The sequence below is a fragment of the Mastacembelus armatus genome, chromosome 11 (assembly GCF_900324485.2).
Source record: "Mastacembelus armatus chromosome 11, fMasArm1.2, whole genome shotgun sequence".
NCBI classification, from domain to species: Eukaryota; Metazoa; Chordata; class Actinopteri; order Synbranchiformes; family Mastacembelidae; genus Mastacembelus; species Mastacembelus armatus.
In genome coordinates this window covers 15103466-15125769 of record NC_046643.1, presented here as the reverse complement: position 1 = coordinate 15125769, position 22304 = coordinate 15103466, and the positions used below count along the sequence as shown (strand labels likewise).

Genomic DNA, 22304 nt, shown 5'->3' with positions numbered 1-22304 from the left:
CCTGTTTTGCAGAAATATTGTTGACAACAGAAAATGGACAAGCAAGAGAAGGGGACAGAAAGGTCACATGGAAAAAGTGAAAGACCATGTAGAAAAAGAGCAACACAGACAGAGTTCTTCTATGACAGCTGGACTACTTTCTTTTCACTGTGTGCCTCATCAGATGGCAATTCATGGAGCTTCCGGTTGTTGGGAGGCGGGAGAGAGACACCCACCTACACAAAGCAGAGGTCTTTGCTGTGTTGCTCACAGAGAGGAGAGGGAGGGTTAGAGAGAGGCAGAGAGGGAGGGAGAGATGTGAAAAGAGATGTGAGGAAAGTAATTATGAGATTGCTGCCTGAAAACTGCAGGTGCTTCTCAAAGTGAATATCACTATAGGCATCAATTGTCCTGCTGTGTCTTTGCACTGGCCCTTCTTTATGATTAACCCCATGGTCACATACAGCAAGTAAAGAAAAAGAAGACTAATAATTCTTAAATAACACCTTAAGATTCCTTCCTGCTGACACCATCCAATCCTGATGTTTTTTTTTAGTCTGGTCATCTATGAAAAAATAAACAGGAAAACACAAGAAAGAAAAACATCAAATTTGTGTGAAGATGTTGCTGAGCAACAGTGTTTCCTCCTGCTGTTGGAGCCAGAAGGAGCATCTCTAATTATTTCAGCCACACTAGTCAAGACCTTGATACGGACTACAGTGACTTGGGGCAGGGTTAGTCATTCTGTGGCACAGATCAGAGTCTCTACAAGATAAAAGTCTACATAAAATATGTTTGCAAGATGAGTAACATGGGAAAAGATAAAGTAAAGAAAATTAAGAAATGATGATTCACTGGAATGCACATAGCCCCTCTGCAGAGCAGCATAATATCTAAAATTGCAATAGGTTTTATTGACTTAGTTTTAAGCTTAATATGTGCATGCATTTGCATGTGTATGCAAGAGTCATTGATATTTGTCACTCTAGGTGCATATTTCATTTCACTTTATGCTCTGATATGTAATGCAGGAAATAATCTCTTTGCAGTTATAGAGATGCCACAGCAGGGTATGTAATCACACTTTGCCATGGATGCTAACTAACCATTTCTCTAGTTTACAGCTGAACTGGAGGAGTGCATTGTACGAATAACAGAACTAAAAAGCGTCTATGGTTGCCAGTAGCAATGCTTCTATGGACGTCAGTCTGACGCACATGATTCGCAGTTCAGTTCAGTGTGTGGGAGGAAAGAGCAAGAGCTTGGAGATACCAGCCTGCTGTGAAGGACTGTAATTGCAGTGCCAGAGCAATTATGTCCTAAAGAACTGGGCATTTTAGATCATTGAATATGCCCTGAAACAGTGATACAACAATGATACTGATCACACACAAATCCCTGATGCATAAATATCAGCTAACAAAGGAGTCCAATTAAAATGCATCTCATGAATATTTTGGGGGGAAAAAATGCATTTCATTTAGAGACAGCTTTTCTTCTGCATGCTGATATCTATTTTCTATGATTATTTAATGTTATAGCATACCTGACCTTTTTTTTTTTTTGCTCTTTTTCATTCCCTGTTTGTCTGCAGCTCCCTCACTGATTCAGACATGACAGACTGTCTGATGCACTAAAACCTACAAATCCAACAATCTTTAAGAGGGGTTTGGAAGATAAGTCAAAAGATCTGAAACAAGTGCAGCAACTTGCAACAAAGAAGTGAAAAACCACTTAGTGAATCACAGAAACAAGAACAACAACGCCCTCTACCTAAGCCGACCCAATGGCGTGGTCAGCTCTTACTGGCCCTTGTGTGGCCTTCTTCCTGCTCTTCTTCGGTTTGACCTCCTGCACTCCCTCTGGCCCTGCATCTGCCACCTGCGCCACCTTGGAACAGAGTCGCTTCTTTGGTGTATTCTCCTCTACGACTACCCTGCCCTCCACACCATGCTCCTGGACCCTGCAGAACCCTGATCCTCGCCGCTACACCGTCTACATGAAAATCACCAAGCCCACCGATTCCTGCATACCCCGCCAGATCAGGACCTTCCAGTTCGACTCTTTCATTGAGACCTCCCGCACCTACCTGGGTATGGAGAGCTTTGATGAGGTGGTCAGGCTGTGCGATGCTTCAACCACTGTCACCTACCTGGAGTCCAGCAAGCAGTTCCTGCAGATGCGCAAAGTGGCATCAAGAAATGGCCTGGAGATTGTGGAGCGGGAGAATGATGTCAGTGAGTTCAAGGCTGAGTTCCTGGTTGTGGGGAAGAGAAACCCAAGTATGCCTGCCTGCCAGATGCTGTGCCAGTGGTTGGAGAAGTGCTTGTCCAGCAGCACCCATGATTATCCCTGTGGCATCATGAACACCCCCTGCCAGTGCTGGGAGGCCCCAAAGAGGAAGCCAGGGAGCTGCTACAGAGGTGGTGTGTACGTTGAGAAATGCCTTCCCATTCCCAGAGACAACGGACGCGATGCTGAGATTAGCAGTAAGTTTGTAACAGGTTTGATTTTTAAATGTGTAAAACTAAAATCTTTAAGAGGTTAATCCAAACACCTGGCCTCAGAAGAAACAAACAAAAACAATGTGTTCTCCTGTGTTTGTTGTGCTGTTTTGGAATAACTACTAGACCAGACTCTTGGCAGGGAATAGAGAAGGGAATAGGGGTTGTCTCCAGCCCTGCTATCACTCAGTGTTTGTGTCTTAGGAGCTGCTAAAGGTAATGAGCCATGTCTGTTGAGCAGGGGCACAGACAGGGGATGTGCACTCTGCTACCACAAAGTAATGAGAAATAAATGAAAGGTGTTAGAGAAATTTGCTGGTACAGCTTCAGGCTTAAGTGGCAAGACTGCCTAAACTGCACACATTGCCTGCTTTCCATTTTGTGTTAGGCAGAGCATGTTAGGCCTGATGCTTGGTAATAGTGATGAGCCGGGGGTTTGGGGAGAGAAAGAGGCCATGTTTGTGCATCAGGTTGGGGAGGGGGTAGAAAAGAGCACAAAGACCTCTGTCAGCTGGCAGCGGAAATCGAAGCGCAGCACTTGTGGTAGTCATAGCAACGCGCCTGTCGGCCTTACACACTGCTCTGCCGTGGTTCACACCAAGTGGTTAAAAGCAAACAATCATCATTTCAAATGGAGCATCAGCTTGAGTGTGCTGCTGTGTTCACAAAGAATCATCCTTGCTCGTTTTCTGTATATAAATCAAATTCATTTCCTGTTCTTGCATACAAAGTTTACAGACAGTGTTTGTTGAATCATGCTTTTGTAACTTTTTATGCAAAGAAAGTGGGTTTATCCAGTTTTTACACAATCTTGTTTTAAATGGTTACTGTAATTTCAATGTCAGTTTCCGACCTTGTACAAGATTTTTTTTTTTTTTTTTGTATGTCTTTCTGCAGAGAGCTGGGGTGGTTGGGGCCGTTGGTCTGTATGCAGCCAGGAATGTGGTGGTGGAGTCCAGGTGCGCAGCCGAACCTGCCAGCCCGAGGACAACATATGCGAGGGAACAGTTGAAGAAGGGCGGGCCTGCAACCCTCAGCCATGCATTGGTAAGCCTACCTATCATTTAGTCATTATGGTGGGAGCACTCAGCTGCAGGTGTCTCGAATTCTGTGCAATAATTATGCAATATTCAAATTCTCCCAGGCAAAGAACGTAACAGGAGCCAGGGTCTGCGGTCCATCATTGGTTTGAAGAGAGACAATGCTGATGATTCTAACCATGGAGTAGTTGCAACCCAAACAGGTGAGATAACAGTTATATGTTTTTAGATGTGATTTCAAATTCAACCATAGAAGTTAAGTTGCACCAGAGTGCCTTTCTGTGTGTTAACAGCATGTGTGCTATAACCCCTCTATTCATCCTGTCCACAGTAGAAGCTAAGGTAGATGAATGGTCCTCCTGGAGTGCATGTTCAGTCACGTGTGGTGAGGGCTGGCAAAGCCGTAACCGTGCTTGTGCAACCTCGTCCTTCACTACCCAATGCACAGGACCTCTGCGTGAGAACAGGGTCTGCAACAACACAGCTGTCTGCCCTGGTGAGTATCTGATTGCCCCTCTGTTATGTGAACGTGACTGGTGGAGAAAAAGGGAAAAGAGAGCATGGTGCATAAAATGTTAGGGACAATGATACTGAGCTATACAATAGAGGTAAAGGCCATTATCTCATAATGATTTCCCTTTACACAAGCCACAAAGGAAAGTAGATCTATGAAAGCAAAAAGATCTTTCACACACTGAGATTTGGATTGTGGAAAAGAGGTAGTAATTCAATATCAAGTCAATTCCCCTAATAGTTTGTAGATTTAGTGCCATGTCTAAAGTATTTTAAGGGGCACTGCCCCACCTAGTGTAGAGTTTGCAAATGTGTCTGTAATGCATAGCCTATAAAACCAATGTACCGTCTGGATATTTTTAAACAAACCATACCTTCCTTCAAAAAATATCTTTGTGTTAACACGTGTAGTGGATGGTGCTTGGGATGAGTGGACCCCGTGGAGCCTGTGCTCATCCACGTGTGGCCGTGGTTATCGTGATCGTACCCGCACATGCAAGCTGCCCCAGAATGGAGGAGAGCCTTGCCGCGGCCCCTCAAGACAAACCAAGTTCTGCAACATTGCTGTCTGCCCAGGTGAGTCAGAGACCTTAAATGTTTGCATTTTTTTGTGAATATACAATATAATATAAAACCCTTACAGTATATTTTGTGAAATTGTTATTTCTTCTATAACCCAGCCATTTATCTACTACCATACTTAAAAATCCAGTGCAGCTGACTCTGACTACGATGATATGATACTTGACCCTTCAGCTAAGTGATTCATATATGAGAGCTAATTAAACACTTACTGGTATCACCACAATGTGACGCAGCAACAGAATAAAAACTTCTGTGGGCATTAGTCATGGCTTTTTATTAAGTGCCTGTGACTCATACTGAGCTCCTGGTCATTCATTATATTAGAAGCTTACTTCTTTCCTATTCTGCCACATATTTGTATGTTGACTCCTTTAAAGTCAATTTGTTTTTTTTTTCCTTTTTATCCAGACCAGATTTGGTGCTTGTCATCACAAGTATAGGTTTTAGTTGAAGTGATTTATTTATTGCAATTGCATGTTGCCATCAGCAGATGTCTCTGTGTGCCACATCCAAATTAATGTCTGAAACACAGGACAGGCTGTTAGGCAAATTCATTACTGAGAGATGATTTGAAACTGAAAGGCTTAGGAAATTGAGTCACCCTTAATAGTCCATTTATCATGATAGAAATGTAACTTTTGATCTCAAACTTTTTTAGGGTACACAGTCATCTACTTTATCATTTTAAAAGGCAGCTGTTAATAGTGATTGTGATAGATTTTCTATTTTAAAGTGGTTTAGTCTTTCAGGGCTGTTATACTCCTAAATTTAAATCTAAAATATGACAAGTGCTTTCCTATGGTCAATCAATATTCCTTCTCATTTATGTGCCTATACCATTTATTAAAAATGCCAAATGTAGAGTTTTAAGATCAGACCTGTTTCTCACTATGAACTCTCAGCTAAGTCAAGTGCACTAAACAGTGCTTGTAATGCTCATAATGAGATAAACTTGAATGTATTTTTAAGGACAGCAGATGATAAAAGTTGTAAGGTGCATACATTCAAGCACCTCAGAACAGATAGGTGATCTCCAGCTTTCTGTTTCTGTGAATGTTAATGGCATTTATAAGTGATGCCTGTAGCCTGAGAATCTCTGTAGTCCTTACACTTACCTTGCAAATACATTCCTCTGCCTCCCTCTAGTGGACGGATCCTGGAATGAGTGGTCTGCCTGGAGTGCCTGCTCTGCTTCTTGCTCCAATGGTACCATGCAGAGAACACGGGAGTGCAATGGACCATCCTACGGTGGCTCTGAGTGCCATGGCAGCTGGAAAGAAATGAGCAACTGCTTCCTGAAAGAGTGTCCCGGTAAAAAAAGAGACTTAATTACCAGATTCAATGTTCATTACTGAGATAAAAAGATAAGGCAAAAGAATTACACAAGATAAACAAATTAGATATACCACAGTCCGGAGTTCCTGATGTGAAATGCTCTGTCTTTAGTTGATGGACGCTGGCATGCATGGAGCTCATGGGGCAGCTGCAGCAAGACTTGTGGTGGAGGCAATCAGCAGAGACAGAGAGTCTGTGAAGGCCCTTTCTTTGGTGGAGAACCTTGCCCCGGTGATATGGGAGAGCAGAGGCGTTGCAATGAGAAAAGATGTCCTGGTTAGTAATTTGAATGCATAGCAACGGATGAGGTTAGATTCATGATAAAACAATTAAATAAACAAGTAGATTGCTCATTATGTCATGCATTGTTCTTGTAATCATTTAGAGCCCCATGAGATCTGCCCTGAGCACAACACTGGAGATGTTGTATGGAAGAAAACACCTGCTGGAGACATGGCTGCCACTGCCTGTCCTGCTGATGCCTCAGGTACAGTAACAGTAAAGACTATGATGTGTTTTATCTGCCTTGCTTGGATATCTTAAAGTGTCATCCCCATCATGTCAACTGCAAGCACTTTCTTTCATTAACAGGACTGATTCTGCGCCGCTGCACTCTGGACGCTGTAGGTCTTGCCTCCTGGGAGAGTCCAACTCACATCAAGTGCGTCTCCAAGAACTATGAGAACATTCAGTCACTGGTAAGCCCTGAAAGTGTGCCCTAATTAATATGTTAAATGCCTCATCTGTCGTGCTCTCATATGGTTCATTTCCCAGAAGTTTAGTCAGTGCCAGAGATTCAGATTAACCTCTCAATTCTTCTTCTATAGTCCAAAGACTTCATCTCCAAAGCACAGATGGGACAGAGCGTGGACGGGCTCGCTGAGGTGATTTCACGCCTGAGATTCTCCTCTGATGAAGGGGCCAAGTACAGTGGTGACCTCCTGGCTGTCATGGAAATCCTGAAGAACACCACTGAACTCTTCAAGGGAACCAGGCTGAGATTGAGCAACGCTGATGTCGAGGTAAAATGGAACCTCATTAGGACTGGTTTATTCTTGACAGTGTGTATCACCATCTCACAGGCTTCTCTGACAAGAAATCTTCTTACACCTCTGTCTCCATTTGATCTGCAGAACTACGTCCAGACAATCAGCAACTTACTGAAGGAGGAACATCATGACAAATGGGTAGAGGCACAGCTGGTACGTGATAAGAGGGTGTATTTATGAGATTGAGAGGGCATAGGAGTAGGGAAGAAAATAAGTCTGCAATGCTAATGTTCTTATGGTGTGATGCGTGCAGGACAAATTCAGAGAGAAAGTTGCTGGGTTGTGTATGAGAAGTGAAGAATGTGAAAGAGGTGGAAAATGTGAAAATGAGGTGAGGTAAAGAGGCAATGACTGATTAACACTCCCAGGTGCCATTTTACTCACCCAAACATTGGATGAGATTGCAATATTAGTATGATGTTAAGAACTAAAAGTACCTCAAACAATTAACAGAAACGTGTTAGATTCAATATCTGATTTGTTCAAGTTTGACCACCTGTTGATTTATATTCTTCCCACTTTCATGGCACTCAGGGTTCCTGCTAAATTAAGTGAAGAAACATGCTGGACTCCTCGAGTTCGCTAAGAATGATAAGACTGCTGTAGAAAAGTTAGACAGATAAATGATTCCAACTGCAGATGGTAAACACATATTTGTACACAAATTGAAAACTGGACAGTGAATAACCAACAGCACCACTACAAGAAAAAGCAAACACTTCAAGGTGATAGAGAGAGAGAGAGTGACATTGAATAAGGGAGAATCACTACGCCCACTTTGCAATCTGTGAGTGTCTGTGCCATCCTACATACCGATGGCAGTTGTAAGGGAACACAGACAGCACATGACATACAAGCATACACCTTGCGCCCACATCGCTGCAGCTCTGCGTCAGAGACACGCAAGTCAGACTGCCCTCCCCTTCACCGAGTGAGAGGGAGAGGACAAAAAAAAAAAAAAAAAATACTGAGTATGAATCAACAGCCTGCCCATTTATGGCCTTAAGGAAGTTCTGAGGTTGCATAGCAGCAAGAAGTGTGTTTCTTTTTTCACTGTGCTGCTGAGCAAAAGTAGTGGACAGATACAAGAATAGGATAATATGGGGATGAAATCAATAGACATGCCTAAGTTAAACCAATTATGTACATGCATATAGTGAAACTAGATAATTATGCATCAGCCCCTTTGTCCCTATTTCCTGTTTTCTGACTCCTTCTCCATCTCTCTTCCTTTTTTTTTTTTTTTGATTCAGATGGGTGCCAACATTAAGGAGTTCCTCCGCCTTGTTGAGGACTTTGTGAACATGATCGGTATGCAAATGAGCGGCTTTCAGGATATTTATGAAGTCACAGAAAATTTAGGTGAGCCCTAATTTCCTCCTCCAGCTGCTCTCTGCTCATGTCTAGTCAGGATGATTTGTCCCTTCTCCAGCCAGAGTGCATCAATCTTAATCTGCCTGTGAATCTGAGTCACATCAGCAGCAGCAGAATGCATCAGTTAGCACAGTGTTCATCAGCTGTCCCGTATGACTTTTGCCAACATGTTGTGCGTCTAATCATAGGAATACTTTACATAACACATATATGTCCTTTTCACAGACTTGTCAATCTGTCAAATACTGTACAAATAACTGTAATGTTCAGACTTTGAATCACTCTCTTCAAAATGTGTGAGTGTTGTGCTACAATGAAGGTGACATTCTAACAAGATTTAGTGGCAAATGACTCCTCTGGTTAGCAACACATGACGCATGAAACCACAATGTCCTTGGCACCATTTAGTCTGGTTCACTGAGCGATTCTTCAGCCAGTACTGTGGAGAAAAACAGTACAGAATTAGATGACCTCTAAGTCATGCTCACTAACAAAGCCTCCATCTCTCAATCTCTCAATGTTCTTCTTCTCAGTGCTGAGCATTCACAAGCGTCCAACAACTACAACCTCCAACTTCACCTTTCCTGTGAAGGGCTGGAGGGGCATGCTGGACTGGGTCAGGACCTCTGAGGAGAGGATCTCTGTGTCTCGTGATGCTCTAGCTATTGAACAGTCTGGTAAGATCAAACAAGTATAATTCTTCACGAGATCAACTGATGTTCACCGTTATGAAGTTGAATCTAAACAGGTGTTTTGTTCTTTCCAGATGGAAATGATGCTTTTGTGACTGGCATTGTTCTCTACAGAAACCTTGCATCCATTCTGTCCTTTCAGAGGTAATACAGTTTTTCTGCTTTTATATGTATGAAATATATTTTGTAGCCACAAGATGGCGCCCTTTGTTAAAAGACACACATTATAGTCTCAGCTTTTAACATCAGGCCTTACACAAACCTCATATTAACCCTTGATAATATTTATTCTGCTGTAATGTCTCAATCGCACCACACTGACTGTGGACTCTCCTCTTTCTCCGCAGTAACACCACCCTGCTCAACTCCAAGGTGGTGACAGTGATTGTCAAGCCCAACCCGACTCTCCTGTCATCCCCCATTGAGATCGAGTTCCCCCACCTTCACAATGTAAGTCCCTGATGGTTACACAAGTTAATGGAGCTTTAAGAAAAATATCACCACCCCCCCCCCTCTGGGTGTTTGCTCACTGCACTGCACAGAGCCTGACATTTTGTTGACATTTGCAGTGATACTGTGACTTTTACTTATACTTGCGTCAGTTGAAACCTGGCAAAGACCACAGCATAACCAAATGGTCAGTTGATGATGAGACCTCATGTGCAGTAATTCGTTTCTGCAGCTGATAAAAAGCTGTTTTTAGTTTTGTGCTTGTATTACGGGGGAAGGGTGGAGAGAAATGTGGGCAGTTGCCTTGCAGCAAGTTGTTGCATCTCACACATTTGTAGTATGGCGTCACAACCTACACGTTTCCTTTTTCTGCAGAGATTTCTTCCACTCACTCCATTTGCCTCTTCTTTGTAGGGCACCATGAATGAGACGTGCCTGTCATGGGACGAGAGTGAAACGTAAGTGTCGTCCGCAGTTGTTTTTTTTTTCTTCTTAAATGTGTGTCTAGCCATCACTCACACTGAGTTCCTGTCCCGGGCAACCTTGTCAGCTGCATATGAACATTCAGGGAGAACAATAATGCTTCAGCCATTTTTCATGTCAATCATTTCTGACAAGGAGGACAGAGCTATGCCACAGCATGTTGACCCATCTCTCCCAGGCACAAAGCCTTGCTCAGCTGTCTGACATACTTACTGCATGGCACAGGGTTATGAAATGACAACCCTGATCCTAAGCAAAATACACAGGCGACACTTTTAACCTCATTACTTTCATCAGTGAGTAAATTTATCTCAGCGTCCTTATAAATCACACCACAGAGTGTCAATCTAAAGACAATGGAGGCTCTCACTCTCTCACCTCTCAGTCATGTTCATCTGTCACTGCTGAGGTTAATGGCTATGGCGCTTGGGACTTTTTAAAGATGCTTACATGCATTTAAATGACTTACGAAAGGAACTCCTAGTGGCCTGGCCTGGATCCATCAGCCTTAGGCCCCACTCTGCCCTCCTGAATGATACACAGGTGGACCATTTGCATATAGATACATTTCTACACTTGTGGAGGAAAAATAAGAAATGAAAATGCACCTGCACTGAGACTACCTTCATATCTATTCACATAAACCATGACAACAACATCAACCAGAGCATTAGCAACAGCAAAAATGAACTGAAGGAGAAAATGTAATTAACTCATATACTTTGAGGGAGGGTCAATGTGCTTCTAATCAAATTAGATTCATTTTTGAGAGCAGATGAGATTAATGGCTGCATAGAGACTGGAAATGCAAAAGAGGAAGCTCTGGCTGATGGCAGAGATTGTCAGGTTTTTGTTTTTACCTGCATATGTTTGATAGCATTCTAATCACAGGACGTGGTTTATTACGTCCTGCACCGATGAACTTTCACCAGATGGATACAGATAAAATGATCCGCAGCTTTTTGTGGCATGAGAATAAAAGACAGGAAACAAATGACAGGGGCCAAACATGCCTCATTACACAACATTTAAACCAACTGCATAATACAAGAAATGGAACATCATAACACAATACACTGTGCAGCCAAGCCTACTTAGATGCCATGATGATTCCTCCCTACTGAGGTCCAGCTATAACACCAGCTGGACCTGCAGGCCATGACGCCCCTGTGCATTCACCAGGCGGTCAGAGCCTGAGGGTGCCACTCATTGCCATAACCCCCTGTACTCTCTGGCATCTGCCTCTAATGCTGCTTACACAAAGACAGATCTTCATCTTGATTTGCTCGTCTCGTAACAAAACCTGATCAAAAAACTGTAGATTCAGTGATTTGTAGAAGTTAGTTTGTCATCAGGTAATTGTTTAAGTGCATCTCATTTGAAAGATGGCTTGAATGAAGCACTCCTTATTGATTTTACTTTCTCTTGTTTCTTTTTTGCCCAGTCTGGCTTGGCACAATATGACTGAGCCTAAGAGGACCAAATAATTGCACATACACAAAGAAAAAAAAAAACATCACCTTAAGTGGATATACAAAACTAATTGCAGTGTAGATCTCCTTGCAATGGAGAAATAATTATAATTCAGGCTGTCTTCGCATTCTCCTCCTTCCTTTTCAAAAGACGGAACACACTGTCCTCTGTCCCCAGTGTACTGGCCAAATGTTGCCAATAATCCAGTGTCTACTGAGGATAGATTAACCGTAACAGAAACGATAGAGATTATGCTAATAATGGGATTTATGAAGGGCTATCATCATTAATCACGGCGCAGATGGCTATTAATCAAATAACTGTAAAAGCCATCATCAAAGCTTCTTAAGATGCAGCAGAGAACCTCAGGTTATATCAAATATTTTCTCACATTTGATCACAGGACTAATATTTCAGTATTGAAATCTTATATAAGATGTTTTTAAAAAGGCAATATGTAATTCTGTGTATTAGGGTAGAAATCTCGGTAGATTCCATCGGTAGATTTGTTTAAATAAATATGTTTTTAAAAATCTACTAAGGTAGATTCACATGTGAGATTTTTCAGAGCTCTCCTCTCCTAACCGGTCGCTGCCTTCCCCTCTCCTTCCCTGTGCAGTTCCTCTCTGCTTGGGTCTTGGTCTGATCGGAGCTGCAGAGCGGTCCCCGTTCATTCATTCAGAACCAAATGCGTGTGTGACAGCCTCTCCACCTTCGCCATTTTAGCGCGCGTCAACTTCGACTCGGTAAGTCTCCCGTCTCTTCCTAATGTCAGCTTGTGTCCTGCTATTTTTGCACTATAGATTCGAACAGTTTGGTGCAGTGTGGACGTACAGTACTTGTTGTTTTTGGAGCGGTTTGCTGTAGCGCTGCCTGCCAGCACCTCTTTGTCTCTGAGTGCAGGTGCCGCTGATCGGATTGTACCCTGGCTGTTCTTACTGAGGGGCAGCAATCGCATTTAGGCTTTAAAAGAAAAACATTCTGCTTTATATTTTTGCACATTACTCGAGCTCGTTGATGTGATGTTTTTTTTTTTGTTTGTTTGTTTGTTTGTTTTTGTTTTTGTTATTGCTTGCTTGACTAAAGGTTATCACAGTAATATGGGTAATATGGGACACAGCCCATGTGTAGTTGCTTGCATGATAATTAAGAAACTTTGATCCCAAATTATTATTAATGCACTCACTCAGAGTGACCTTCTGGTCATTGTGTGAGCAGGGATTGAATTCAGTGTCCCATTTATGCATGCTTTTAAAATATGCATGTTCCGCCTAAGTGTACCGTGAGTTTGTGCAGGGGAACTTGTTAACACCGGATGCTTTAGTGAAATCTGTCATTACGCATTGTTGCATCTCATGCGCAAAGACAATGTGTAATTTTCCCCTGTAGACTGTGCTGCCTCTGAAGCCGCTTGCTCGCCAGTTGCCTTGGCAACGGCTTCTACAGCGCAAACCCGGCCTGTGTGATTTTTGATAACTGAGATGCTGAGGGAACACACACACACACACACACGCACGCACGCACACACTCTCAGCCCTCTCCTACCTCCTCTTCCACCCCCAGGGAAAAGGAAACGGTGTGTCCATCTCTGCTGTGTATCTGATTGCTGCTGCAGAGAAAGAACAATCAACAGATGTCTATTAGTGTGGAAAAATGTATATCTTAACTGTGCATTTTGTTAATTAGCTGCTTTATTTAATGTGCAGTCAGTGGCAAAACAGCTTATGAACTGGGACTGCAGACCCATCCAGTCTGCTCATTTTCTTTACCCCAACCTGTTGTTTACATCCTAGATTTGTTTTTTTGTTTTTTTGCTGTTGCTAGTCTGAACAACGCCTCCCATATCTGCTAGCCTATAAGCTGCACATCCCCCCTCCTTTCAACCTCCTGCAACAGTAAAAATGCAGCTGCACCAATCATTCTGTCTGCCAATATCTGAATTCTCCATTACCTCCACCTCCTCCTCCTCATCCTCTACTGCCTTCGTCTTCGGCCACAGCAGCGAGTCGGAAAATGCCAGGGAGGTAGACCAATGAGAGGCAGACGTCTGGTCATGCATTGATGGTTCCTCCTCTCTCCCTCCGCCTGCCTCTCCATCCATCCTTTGATCTGTGCTGTGGACATTTTCAATAACATCTTCCTGCAAGCCGCGTGAGAAACGGCAGGGAGAGGCAGAGGGAGAGGAGTGAGGAGATGTGAAAAACAGCCAGATACTGCAGTGTGTTAGCTCTCATTTGATAGAATCTGACTCCAGGACTTCTGTAGCCTCATGTGTGGTGGAAACATAATGATCCAGTGGGAGCAGCCCACATAGTTTGTACAGCAGATGCCCTTGACTGCTGGGGTAAACAGTTAAAAAACAGCATATGTATAGCTCATCCTTGTTGCTCTGCATGGTTTTCTTCTTTCATCTGATTCAGATTAGTTGAAAATGAGCACATGATTTGGTCAAGGACAGGCAGAAGACATGTTTCATATTTAGGTCAAACTGGCTGTCTGGATTTCACTCAGAGGACCATGGTGCAAGCATCAACCCAGTTATAGGCACTGGGAAGAGAGGGAACAGAACATACTGTGTTCATGTTTTCCCCACAGATTCAGTCAAGGCTGAAGCAGAAAGACAGCTCACCATCTATCTACCATCTGTTTTGGGGCATTTCTGTTGGAGATATTTTGAAACAAATTTGCCACACTAAATTAGTCTTTGGCCGCCATCGGCCAGACTTCACCAGCTGTGCTTCAATATCAGTAGAGTCTATGTGGAGCACATTTTGGGATGGAGAGGAACAATCCTTCCAGGCTCAGTATTGTACTGTGTAAAGATTTATTATATTTCAGAACATTTTCTCACTCACCTTTCAGAGACACTTAAGCTGTTCCCTCTCAGCATATTATTGAAAATATTACACCATTTGCTAATTAGGGCTTCTTTAACAATAACCCAATTGTATTTTATCGACCTCACACAATCTGTGATGATGAGAGCTTTATCAGAGCTGACAGATAAACTCAAAAACCTCTTACAGCCACTAGAGTAGTTGTGAGATAGATAAAGGTTAAGAACGCAATGAAACTACACAGTTTAGCTCTTGCGTGGTTTGTAGGCGTATTAGCCAAGCAGCAAGGGAATTGTGAAATCTCAAGGAGCTGAGATTTGTGTGTGTAACTGTGACCCATCAGCCAACAGGTGAACAAGCAGCAGGAAAGATAAGCAAAACACAATGGCTTCTCTGTTTCCATCACCAGAGGTTCACTGGCAGGGCTGTTTAAACACGAGACGGTCACGCCGCTGGCAGTGGCAGGTGCTAAGCTGCTGTCAGAGATCAGAAGGGCAGGTGATGCCAGATTAATGGACAGGTGATAATGGTCCACCTGTTCACTCCTGCAGGGATAGGCAAGGAGCTACTGGTTGGCACTAACATAGTGAGAAACTGCTAAAAAAAAACAAAAAAAAAAACAGCCCAATTAGAAAGAAAAAAGGAGTCCAGGATGTCTGTAGCTCAAAGTAATGACTGAATATAGCAACCCCACTGCACTGCCTCTGGGGACTGAACATCCTCCCTCTTTGTTTAATGGAAAGAGATGTACATATGGTATCATTCTTGTGTCATTTGCTGATTCAGTGACACTGACCATTTGTTTAGTTCCCTCTTTCTGACACATTCACCTTGGGGTCACCTTGCCTGAACCGTGGCCTGATTGTGCCATTCAACTGTTTGCCTACAGGGAGCTGTCTGCTTTTCCAGATAGCTCACACCCAGAGGCTTCACTAGTGTGTGGATCTCAGTGTTGGTTTCCCTTCTGCATAAATGTGTATGCATGACTGTAATCAGCTCTAAGAGGCATGTTTGGTCTTGTCTCCTCTCTGTAGATCATGGACAAGGCACTGCTCCCGTCCGTGACTCTCATCGTTGGCTGTGGGGTCTCCTCTCTCACCCTGCTGCTCCTCATCATCATCTACGTCTCTGTGTGGAAGTAAGTAACCCTTCAGGCAAAGTCCAGCCATACCAACCTCTGACTTTGTATGTGCTCTGGTATCTTTCTCATCTACCTCCTAAACTCATTCTTTTTCTCTCCCCTCCAGGTACATCCGCTCTGAGCGCTCTGTTATCCTCATCAATTTCTGCCTCTCCATCATATGCTCCAATGCCCTCATTCTTGTAGGACAAACTCAGGCTCGCAACAAGGTAATGCCCCCTCATGACCAATCCTAACCTCTCTTTTAACCCTCTCTGAATCTCACTGCTATGGGACTTTTGGAAGCAGTCAGAGATTTCTCACCTTTGCTCTCTGTCTCCTTCCTTCTGTGCTCCCACAGGTGGTGTGCACACTCGTAGCTGCTCTACTGCACTTCTTTTTCCTCTCCTCTTTTTGCTGGGTGCTGACAGAAGCTTGGCAGTCCTACATGGCTGTCACTGGTCGTCTGCGCAACCGCATCATCCGCAAGCGATTTTTGTGCTTAGGCTGGGGTAAGAACAACTATCTTTGTGTTCATCCAGACTCTCTCTTTGTATTCCATGCAAATTTTCACCACTTCTCTCTATAGCTTTGTTTTGTTTATTCTTTTGTGGCTCTAACTTTCGGCCTCCTTTGTGTATTTTCTATATCACAGGCCTTCCTGCTCTGGTGGTGGCTGTGTCTGTGGGTTTCACAAAAGCTAAGGGTTATGGCACAGTCAACTAGTAAGTCAAGTTTCTCTTTTCTCTGCTTTCATTCTGGAAAAAACAAGCGTCCATTAGCTCAAGACTTAACTTTCTGCCTCGTTCTGTTTTCTAGCTGCTGGCTGTCTCTTGAGGGCGGACTCCTCTACTCCTTTGTTGGCCCTGCTGCAGCTGTTGTTTTGGTTTGTATTCTGTTTTTGACTTCCCAATCTATCACAGTACATTTCTTATCCATTATTGCAGAATTTCATCCATTTTTTTTTTTTTGCAAACAGGTGAATATGGTGATTGGTATTCTGGTCTTCAACAAGCTGGTATCCAAGGATGGCATCACTGATGTGAAGTTGAAGGAGAGAGCTGGGTAGGTTTTATTGATCTTGTCTGTACACCAGAGTATTGCACTTATCGCCCTCATCAGTCCCATTACAGGTATACTGATGATGTGCTTTGATATCAGGCCTCACAATCAGACATCAGGAGAGCATATATAGCGCTGGGAGTAGAGAAACAAAATCCACTGCTGCCTGTGTGATCCTGCTGTGCCTGACCTGTTGTTTTCTCACCCTGCAGGGCATCACTGTGGAGCTCCTGTGTGGTTCTGCCTCTCTTGGCCCTCACCTGGATGTCTGCTGTCCTGGCCATCACCGACCGCCGTTCTGCCCTCTTCCAGATCCTCTTTGCCGTCTTCGACTCTCTGGAGGGTTTCATTATTGTCATGGTTCACTGCATCCTGCGTAGAGAGGTAAAAAAAAAAACATTAAATATGATAAAGTAACAGGAATTCAAGTAAAAAGAAAAGTTGTTTATGGTGGGTTGTTTGTCTTTATGGGATTACATGAGCCTATGGTTCAAACTAAATATTCATCCCTCTATTCCTTAGGTTCAAGAAGCTGTAAAGTGCAGAGTAGTTGACCGGAAGGATGACGGCAATGGAGACTCTGGCAGTTCTCTTCACAATGGCCACACCCAACTTATGGTGAATTTCTTGGCTTATTGCCTTTTTAATGTCTTGAGTGCCTCTTGCATTTTAGCCTTAAATGAATATGTGCATACATTAAGCACTGATAGACATTTGTTGTTCTTTTATCAGCAACCTGATAACGAAAAGGATGGAGATTCAAGCAGGCAAGGTTAGCCCCACTTTTATATAAACTTTTTCCTCTTTCTCTTAACCATTTTTCCATTTGCATTCCAATTTCTGTGAGCCTTGCACTTAGAACCTCTAATCATGCATAAAAATAGAGCACATTTATCTAACCAGCTTTTCAGGACTGGCATGACTCTTTATTAGTTTTTAACGTGTTTCTTCCCATGTCGCTCACAGGAATGAAGAGCTCATCTGAAGAGAAGATGGCTCCTCCTCAGCTGCCACTTCCCATGGGCTCCAACTTTCACACCCTGCCATCCAACCCTAGTAAGAGTCACATGCAGGCGGTTCCTGAATACTCCAGCCACACCCTTACCCTGAAGAGAGAAAAGAGCCGCCTGGCGATAGGAGTTGACCCGTCCTGCGGGAAGCCTGTGTACGTCTGTGAGGGGGAGCTTTTCAAGCAGCTGGATGCCGATCTGGCCAGGGTTCAGGCAGAGGGAGGCGTCCCTGATGGCAGCGGGTATGTTCTCATGCCCAACACTACCTCCACCCTGAGGTCCAAGCCCAAAGATGACCCAACAAAATACAACATAAACATGGAGCAGCTGCCACAGGCCAGATTGATGCATATGAGCGGGCCCTTTGCTGAGCCCCAGGCTGCCTTCGGGATCAAACCAATCCCCCCTGACCAGGTCAGCGTGTCGTATTCAGAGAGAGACTCACCCATCCAGAACATCCACAACATGTCCAGCGAGTCTCACATCACCCACAGCAGCCTGGAGAATACCTTTGAGTCCATGAACTCCATGATGTCCAAGAGTGAGACTATCTCCACACTGTCCATGAGCTCCTTGGAGGTAAGACACATAGAACAGCCTGAGCTCTTGAAGAAATAGGTGTTTAAAGCCCTTATCTGAAACTAAACCCAGTTTTCTTTTGTTCTTTCTGCAGAGACAGAAATCCCGTTATGCTGAGTTGGACTTTGAGGTAAATATTGTGTAGACACTGTCTGCTCTAAATTTTATAATTTTATAAATGGCATGTGATAGATGATGTGTATTAGCAAGTGAGAGTAAATATATAGATATATATAGATATATGTATATAGATATTTTTTCTGTTTCCTGCAGAAAATAATGCACACAAAGAAACGCCACCAGAACATGTTCCAGGACCTAAACCGGAAGCTACATCATGCTGAGAAAGACAGAGAGTCACCTGCTTCTGACAGCAAGGTAATATATCATAATATCTTTCATTCTTTTAGAAAGACGTTAATGTTTAGGAAATGCAGAGTTAAACAGATAAAGGGTACAAGGGAAATATAACAGACACAATTCTAATGTAAAAAGGATTATTTGATCTAAAATGGCTCTTTAAAGCAACGACTGACCTGTTGTGAAATACTGCTGTCATTACCTTGAGGTCATTTGAATAAGGATTTATTTTCTTCCTTTATTCTTGCAGTCTGTGAGATGGAGTGTGTCTTCAGGAGGAAGTGACAAGACAAACCACAGCGTGAGTGTTTCTGTACAACCTCACAATCTTTGCTGCCTGTACTTGAGACACACCATCAGATATTACATTTGCCTCAAGCAGAAACTATTTCCCCAAAATGAATATTACCTTCATTATTAGAAAAACACTTTTGATATAATGAAGCCCATTTTCTTTTGATTAAATCAGGAACTGTTCTGAGCTGATGAGGGGCACCAGTGCTAAAGTGGCTCCTCTTTGTGTTTCAACAGGACAAACAGCAGGCTCCTCTGGAGAGGCCATGGGAGGGAGTCCGGGGAATACCGCAGTCACCCCCTGCATGGGTGCGCAAAGACCTGGAGCCCCTAGCTGCCTCACCTCTGGAGCTGCACTCTGTGGAATGGGAGAAGGCCAACACCACCATCCCACTAGTGGGGCAGGACATCATCGACCTGCAGACAGAGGTCTGAGGGGAAGAAGGGGTGCTAATGAAGCCACCTGATTTCACCTCAGTCACCTTTTTGGTTTGGGAATGGGATCCTGTATGGATAGGGTAGAGGAAGCCAAGAAAGGAAATAAGTCAGAAAGTAGGTCCCAGAATCAATGTCTTCAAACCCTCAACCAGAGCAGGAAAGAATATAGAAAGGAGGGATGGAGGAGTGGAGATGGTGGTGATGGGATGTTTACTGTAGCTTTTCTGTGTGGACTTAAAGAATCTCGTCTCAGAGTGCTCTGAAGGGCAAAGAGTTAGTGGAGCAATCAGTGGTTTCCATGGACCAGGACTGGCTGTGGTTCCATTAATGCTTCACCGGAAGTTTCCAGAGCCCTCCAGCCTGGATTCAGAAGATGTGGTTGACATGTCTGTGCTTCTTTTTTCCTTCAACTCAACTTTGAAGAAAAATTTAATAATATTTAGACGGTTTGTCCTCCCTGATTGTTGGGAGCAACAACTGGAACTCTTGGCTGCTTCTTTTTTAGCCAAGTTACCTTCCAAAATAAGACAAAGCGCAAGAGCGTAAGGGACCAGTCTCGTGCTTGGAGTCCAATACTCTGCATTTTGGTAGATGGGCGCACACATTTTGTTTTTGTGCCGTGGGTTGTTTCACCTTATTTTTTCCAGTTTGTGTGTTTATTTGTACTGATTCATACTTGGAACTGCTTCAACAGAGATGAATATTAGACTCGCTGTGTTGAGAAAATAACTCCTCTACTGGAGAACAGGCTTAATCATGCTGATAGTGCTTCTCACTGTTGTTACCTCCATAGTTATTATTATTCCAATGATTATTGTCAAAGTTATGATCATTGATGCTGTTGCTATTACTGAGTTTATAGCCGGTATTTTGATTTGTCATTCCCCTCATGACTGTCAGGCACAAGATTTATTGTTTTACTGTTCTTACCGTCAATTTTACTATGATCTACAACAATAGGCTCCAAAAAAATGATTCAGTGCATCTGTAATGTGTTGTGAGACCATATGGACTGCATCGGGACAAACATACTGAGTGGTGATGGAAGTGGTTAATTACCCAACATGTCCTGGTTTCTCCAGCATTCAGCTTTGATACCAAAACACCAGCACCAGGATGAACACAGACTCTTACACAGGCAGAGCAGTGCACCCTGGGAAATGCCGGGTGGAACTATGAGGAAGCAGGGGATGCGGTCCCCTCTCAGCTGACACAAGATGCAGGCTCTTCCATGTTGTACATGTGGATTCAAGGAGTCAGCCAGACCTTTCATCATCGCCGTTTAGTTTCTCAGCTTTGCAGGACTCTTGGACCAAGCAGAGGCTCCTGGCGCTGATATCACTTCCAGTGCAGCGTCAGGTCCTCAAGACTTCAACACATTTGTGTTTTCAGCCATCAGTGTGAAATAGTGCAATATGATGGGCGCTTGATGCTCAAGCAAGACTGATATTATGATTTAGGCAGTTTTTTCTTACCAATGTTTCAAAATTTTTATACCATCTTCCTCATATTTACAGAGCAAATAGATGCTTTATGAGAATATTGTATAACAAATCTGTATTAGTAATTCAAGGAATTTATATTAAGACTCCATATTTGGAGTTCTCCATGACAGGTAGATAATTGTACTTCTATTAAGTCAACATTATATAGAATGAATGATAGCCTATGAATATCTCTAACCTGTACTTCAGGATATTTGTTATTACTCTCTGCTGTGTAGCGATGGGTAATTGATCCTCATGTCTTCTGTATCAGTGTGTTTTGATAACCTTGTCAGTAACTCAACAGTATGTACTACCAGCCAATTCCCCTGTCCCTTCAAATTACTCTGTCCTACCGTCAGCCTAATTCATACCTCGAGTTACTTGTACTGAATACCCATTTGTATTTTCTTGTCACAATGTTGTTTTTTATGTTCTGTTTTACCTCCTGTAAATGTACAGTTTTCACAGCACAAAATGAATGCGACTTATTTCTAATAAAACACATCTATATTAAAGTAATGATGTAGTCCTCGATTACTGACCATGAAACATATTGCAGCAATAATTTGTCTCCAAACAGCTTCTCATGTAGAGAATCTAAAGCCACAAAATATGTCATCATAATTAAAAGTTTTCAAAGCAAAACAACTAACAAACTAAAGAATAAAAGACAGAACATACAGGAACAAATTTTGAACCCTTGCCACCTTAAAGCCCCTGGCAAGCATTTCGCTCTCTAAATATAGATGTGATTTGCAGGTACAAAAAAACAGCAAGATGATAGAAGTGCAATTCTCGTTTGTTCTATTTCCATGCTTTGCAAAGAGGCAAATCATTCCAGAGAAAAAAGGTCTATGAAGTTGAGTAATGAGAAAACAAACAAAATTGACAGGGGCCAGAATATAACACTGATTTGCTGCTTTAAAAATAGGAAATGTTCTCAGCAGTTTAAATTTCATTTTGACAGCTTTGTCTGCAATATTGCTACTTTGCATTCTCTCTTCTTCATAAAATCAGTTTTTGTTCTTGTTCTTTGTGTTAATTGAACCAGTGTGCTGCAATTCTGCTGTAAGGCATATAAAAAAGAGATTTACATCATGCATTTGTCGAGCTCTGCTCATTTTGTGAAGTCGTCTGAAGAGCAGACTGGCATCTCTGCCGTTTTTGAGGATGCTTTATTGTAAGTGCTATTTTCACTGCAGTTAATGTAATGTGGTAATAAACATTGATTTAATGTTTGTTACCACATTACATCAGATGTACATTTTTGTCTGTAGGTTTTTGATTTGTGCAGTGCATTGTTCTAATTTATTTTCACACCAAAAGTCATCTGTGAAATGTCTTCCCACTCTATTCGTGGCAAAGCAATGCAATGATGTCGTAGCCAGTCGTGCAGCATCTGAAACGTAACCTTAAATATACGATGAGTCACTGTGGTCCCTCATCATTTGGATTTCATGACCTGCAGATAGCTGCAATAAGAGAACAATAAGATAGTCACAAAAAAATAGTACAGATAGGTACAGTGGTAGGCAGATATTATAGGAAACAAAATCGGGACACACTGCGTCATATGTCCAAATGCACACACATTTTAATTCTATAATTCATGTTCACATAAGAAGCATCAATGTTGAATA

General features: G+C 42.8%; 1 protein-coding gene across 1 annotated transcript; it reads left to right on the top strand.

The window, feature by feature from the left end:
• Positions 1 to 1765: 1765 nt before the first annotated feature.
• LOC113126204 (adhesion G protein-coupled receptor B1-like) lies at positions 1766 to 21143 on the top strand. The gene is made up of 31 exons (XM_026300119.1): positions 1766 to 2468; positions 3381 to 3530; positions 3628 to 3726; positions 3858 to 4019; positions 4448 to 4612; positions 5768 to 5932; positions 6068 to 6232; positions 6342 to 6443; positions 6548 to 6654; positions 6784 to 6978; positions 7090 to 7158; positions 8259 to 8367; positions 8913 to 9056; positions 9146 to 9215; positions 9419 to 9521; positions 9936 to 9979; positions 12097 to 12223; positions 15349 to 15452; positions 15562 to 15664; positions 15796 to 15946; positions 16090 to 16159; positions 16254 to 16320; positions 16414 to 16499; positions 16709 to 16880; positions 17019 to 17114; positions 17229 to 17268; positions 17463 to 18085; positions 18180 to 18215; positions 18359 to 18463; positions 18696 to 18746; positions 18977 to 21143. Exons 1-31 carry the CDS (start codon positions 1766 to 1768, stop codon positions 19172 to 19174), a joined length of 4581 nt encoding a protein of 1526 aa, XP_026155904.1. The 3' UTR covers positions 19175 to 21143.
• The last annotated feature ends 1161 nt before the right edge of the window (positions 21144 to 22304 follow it).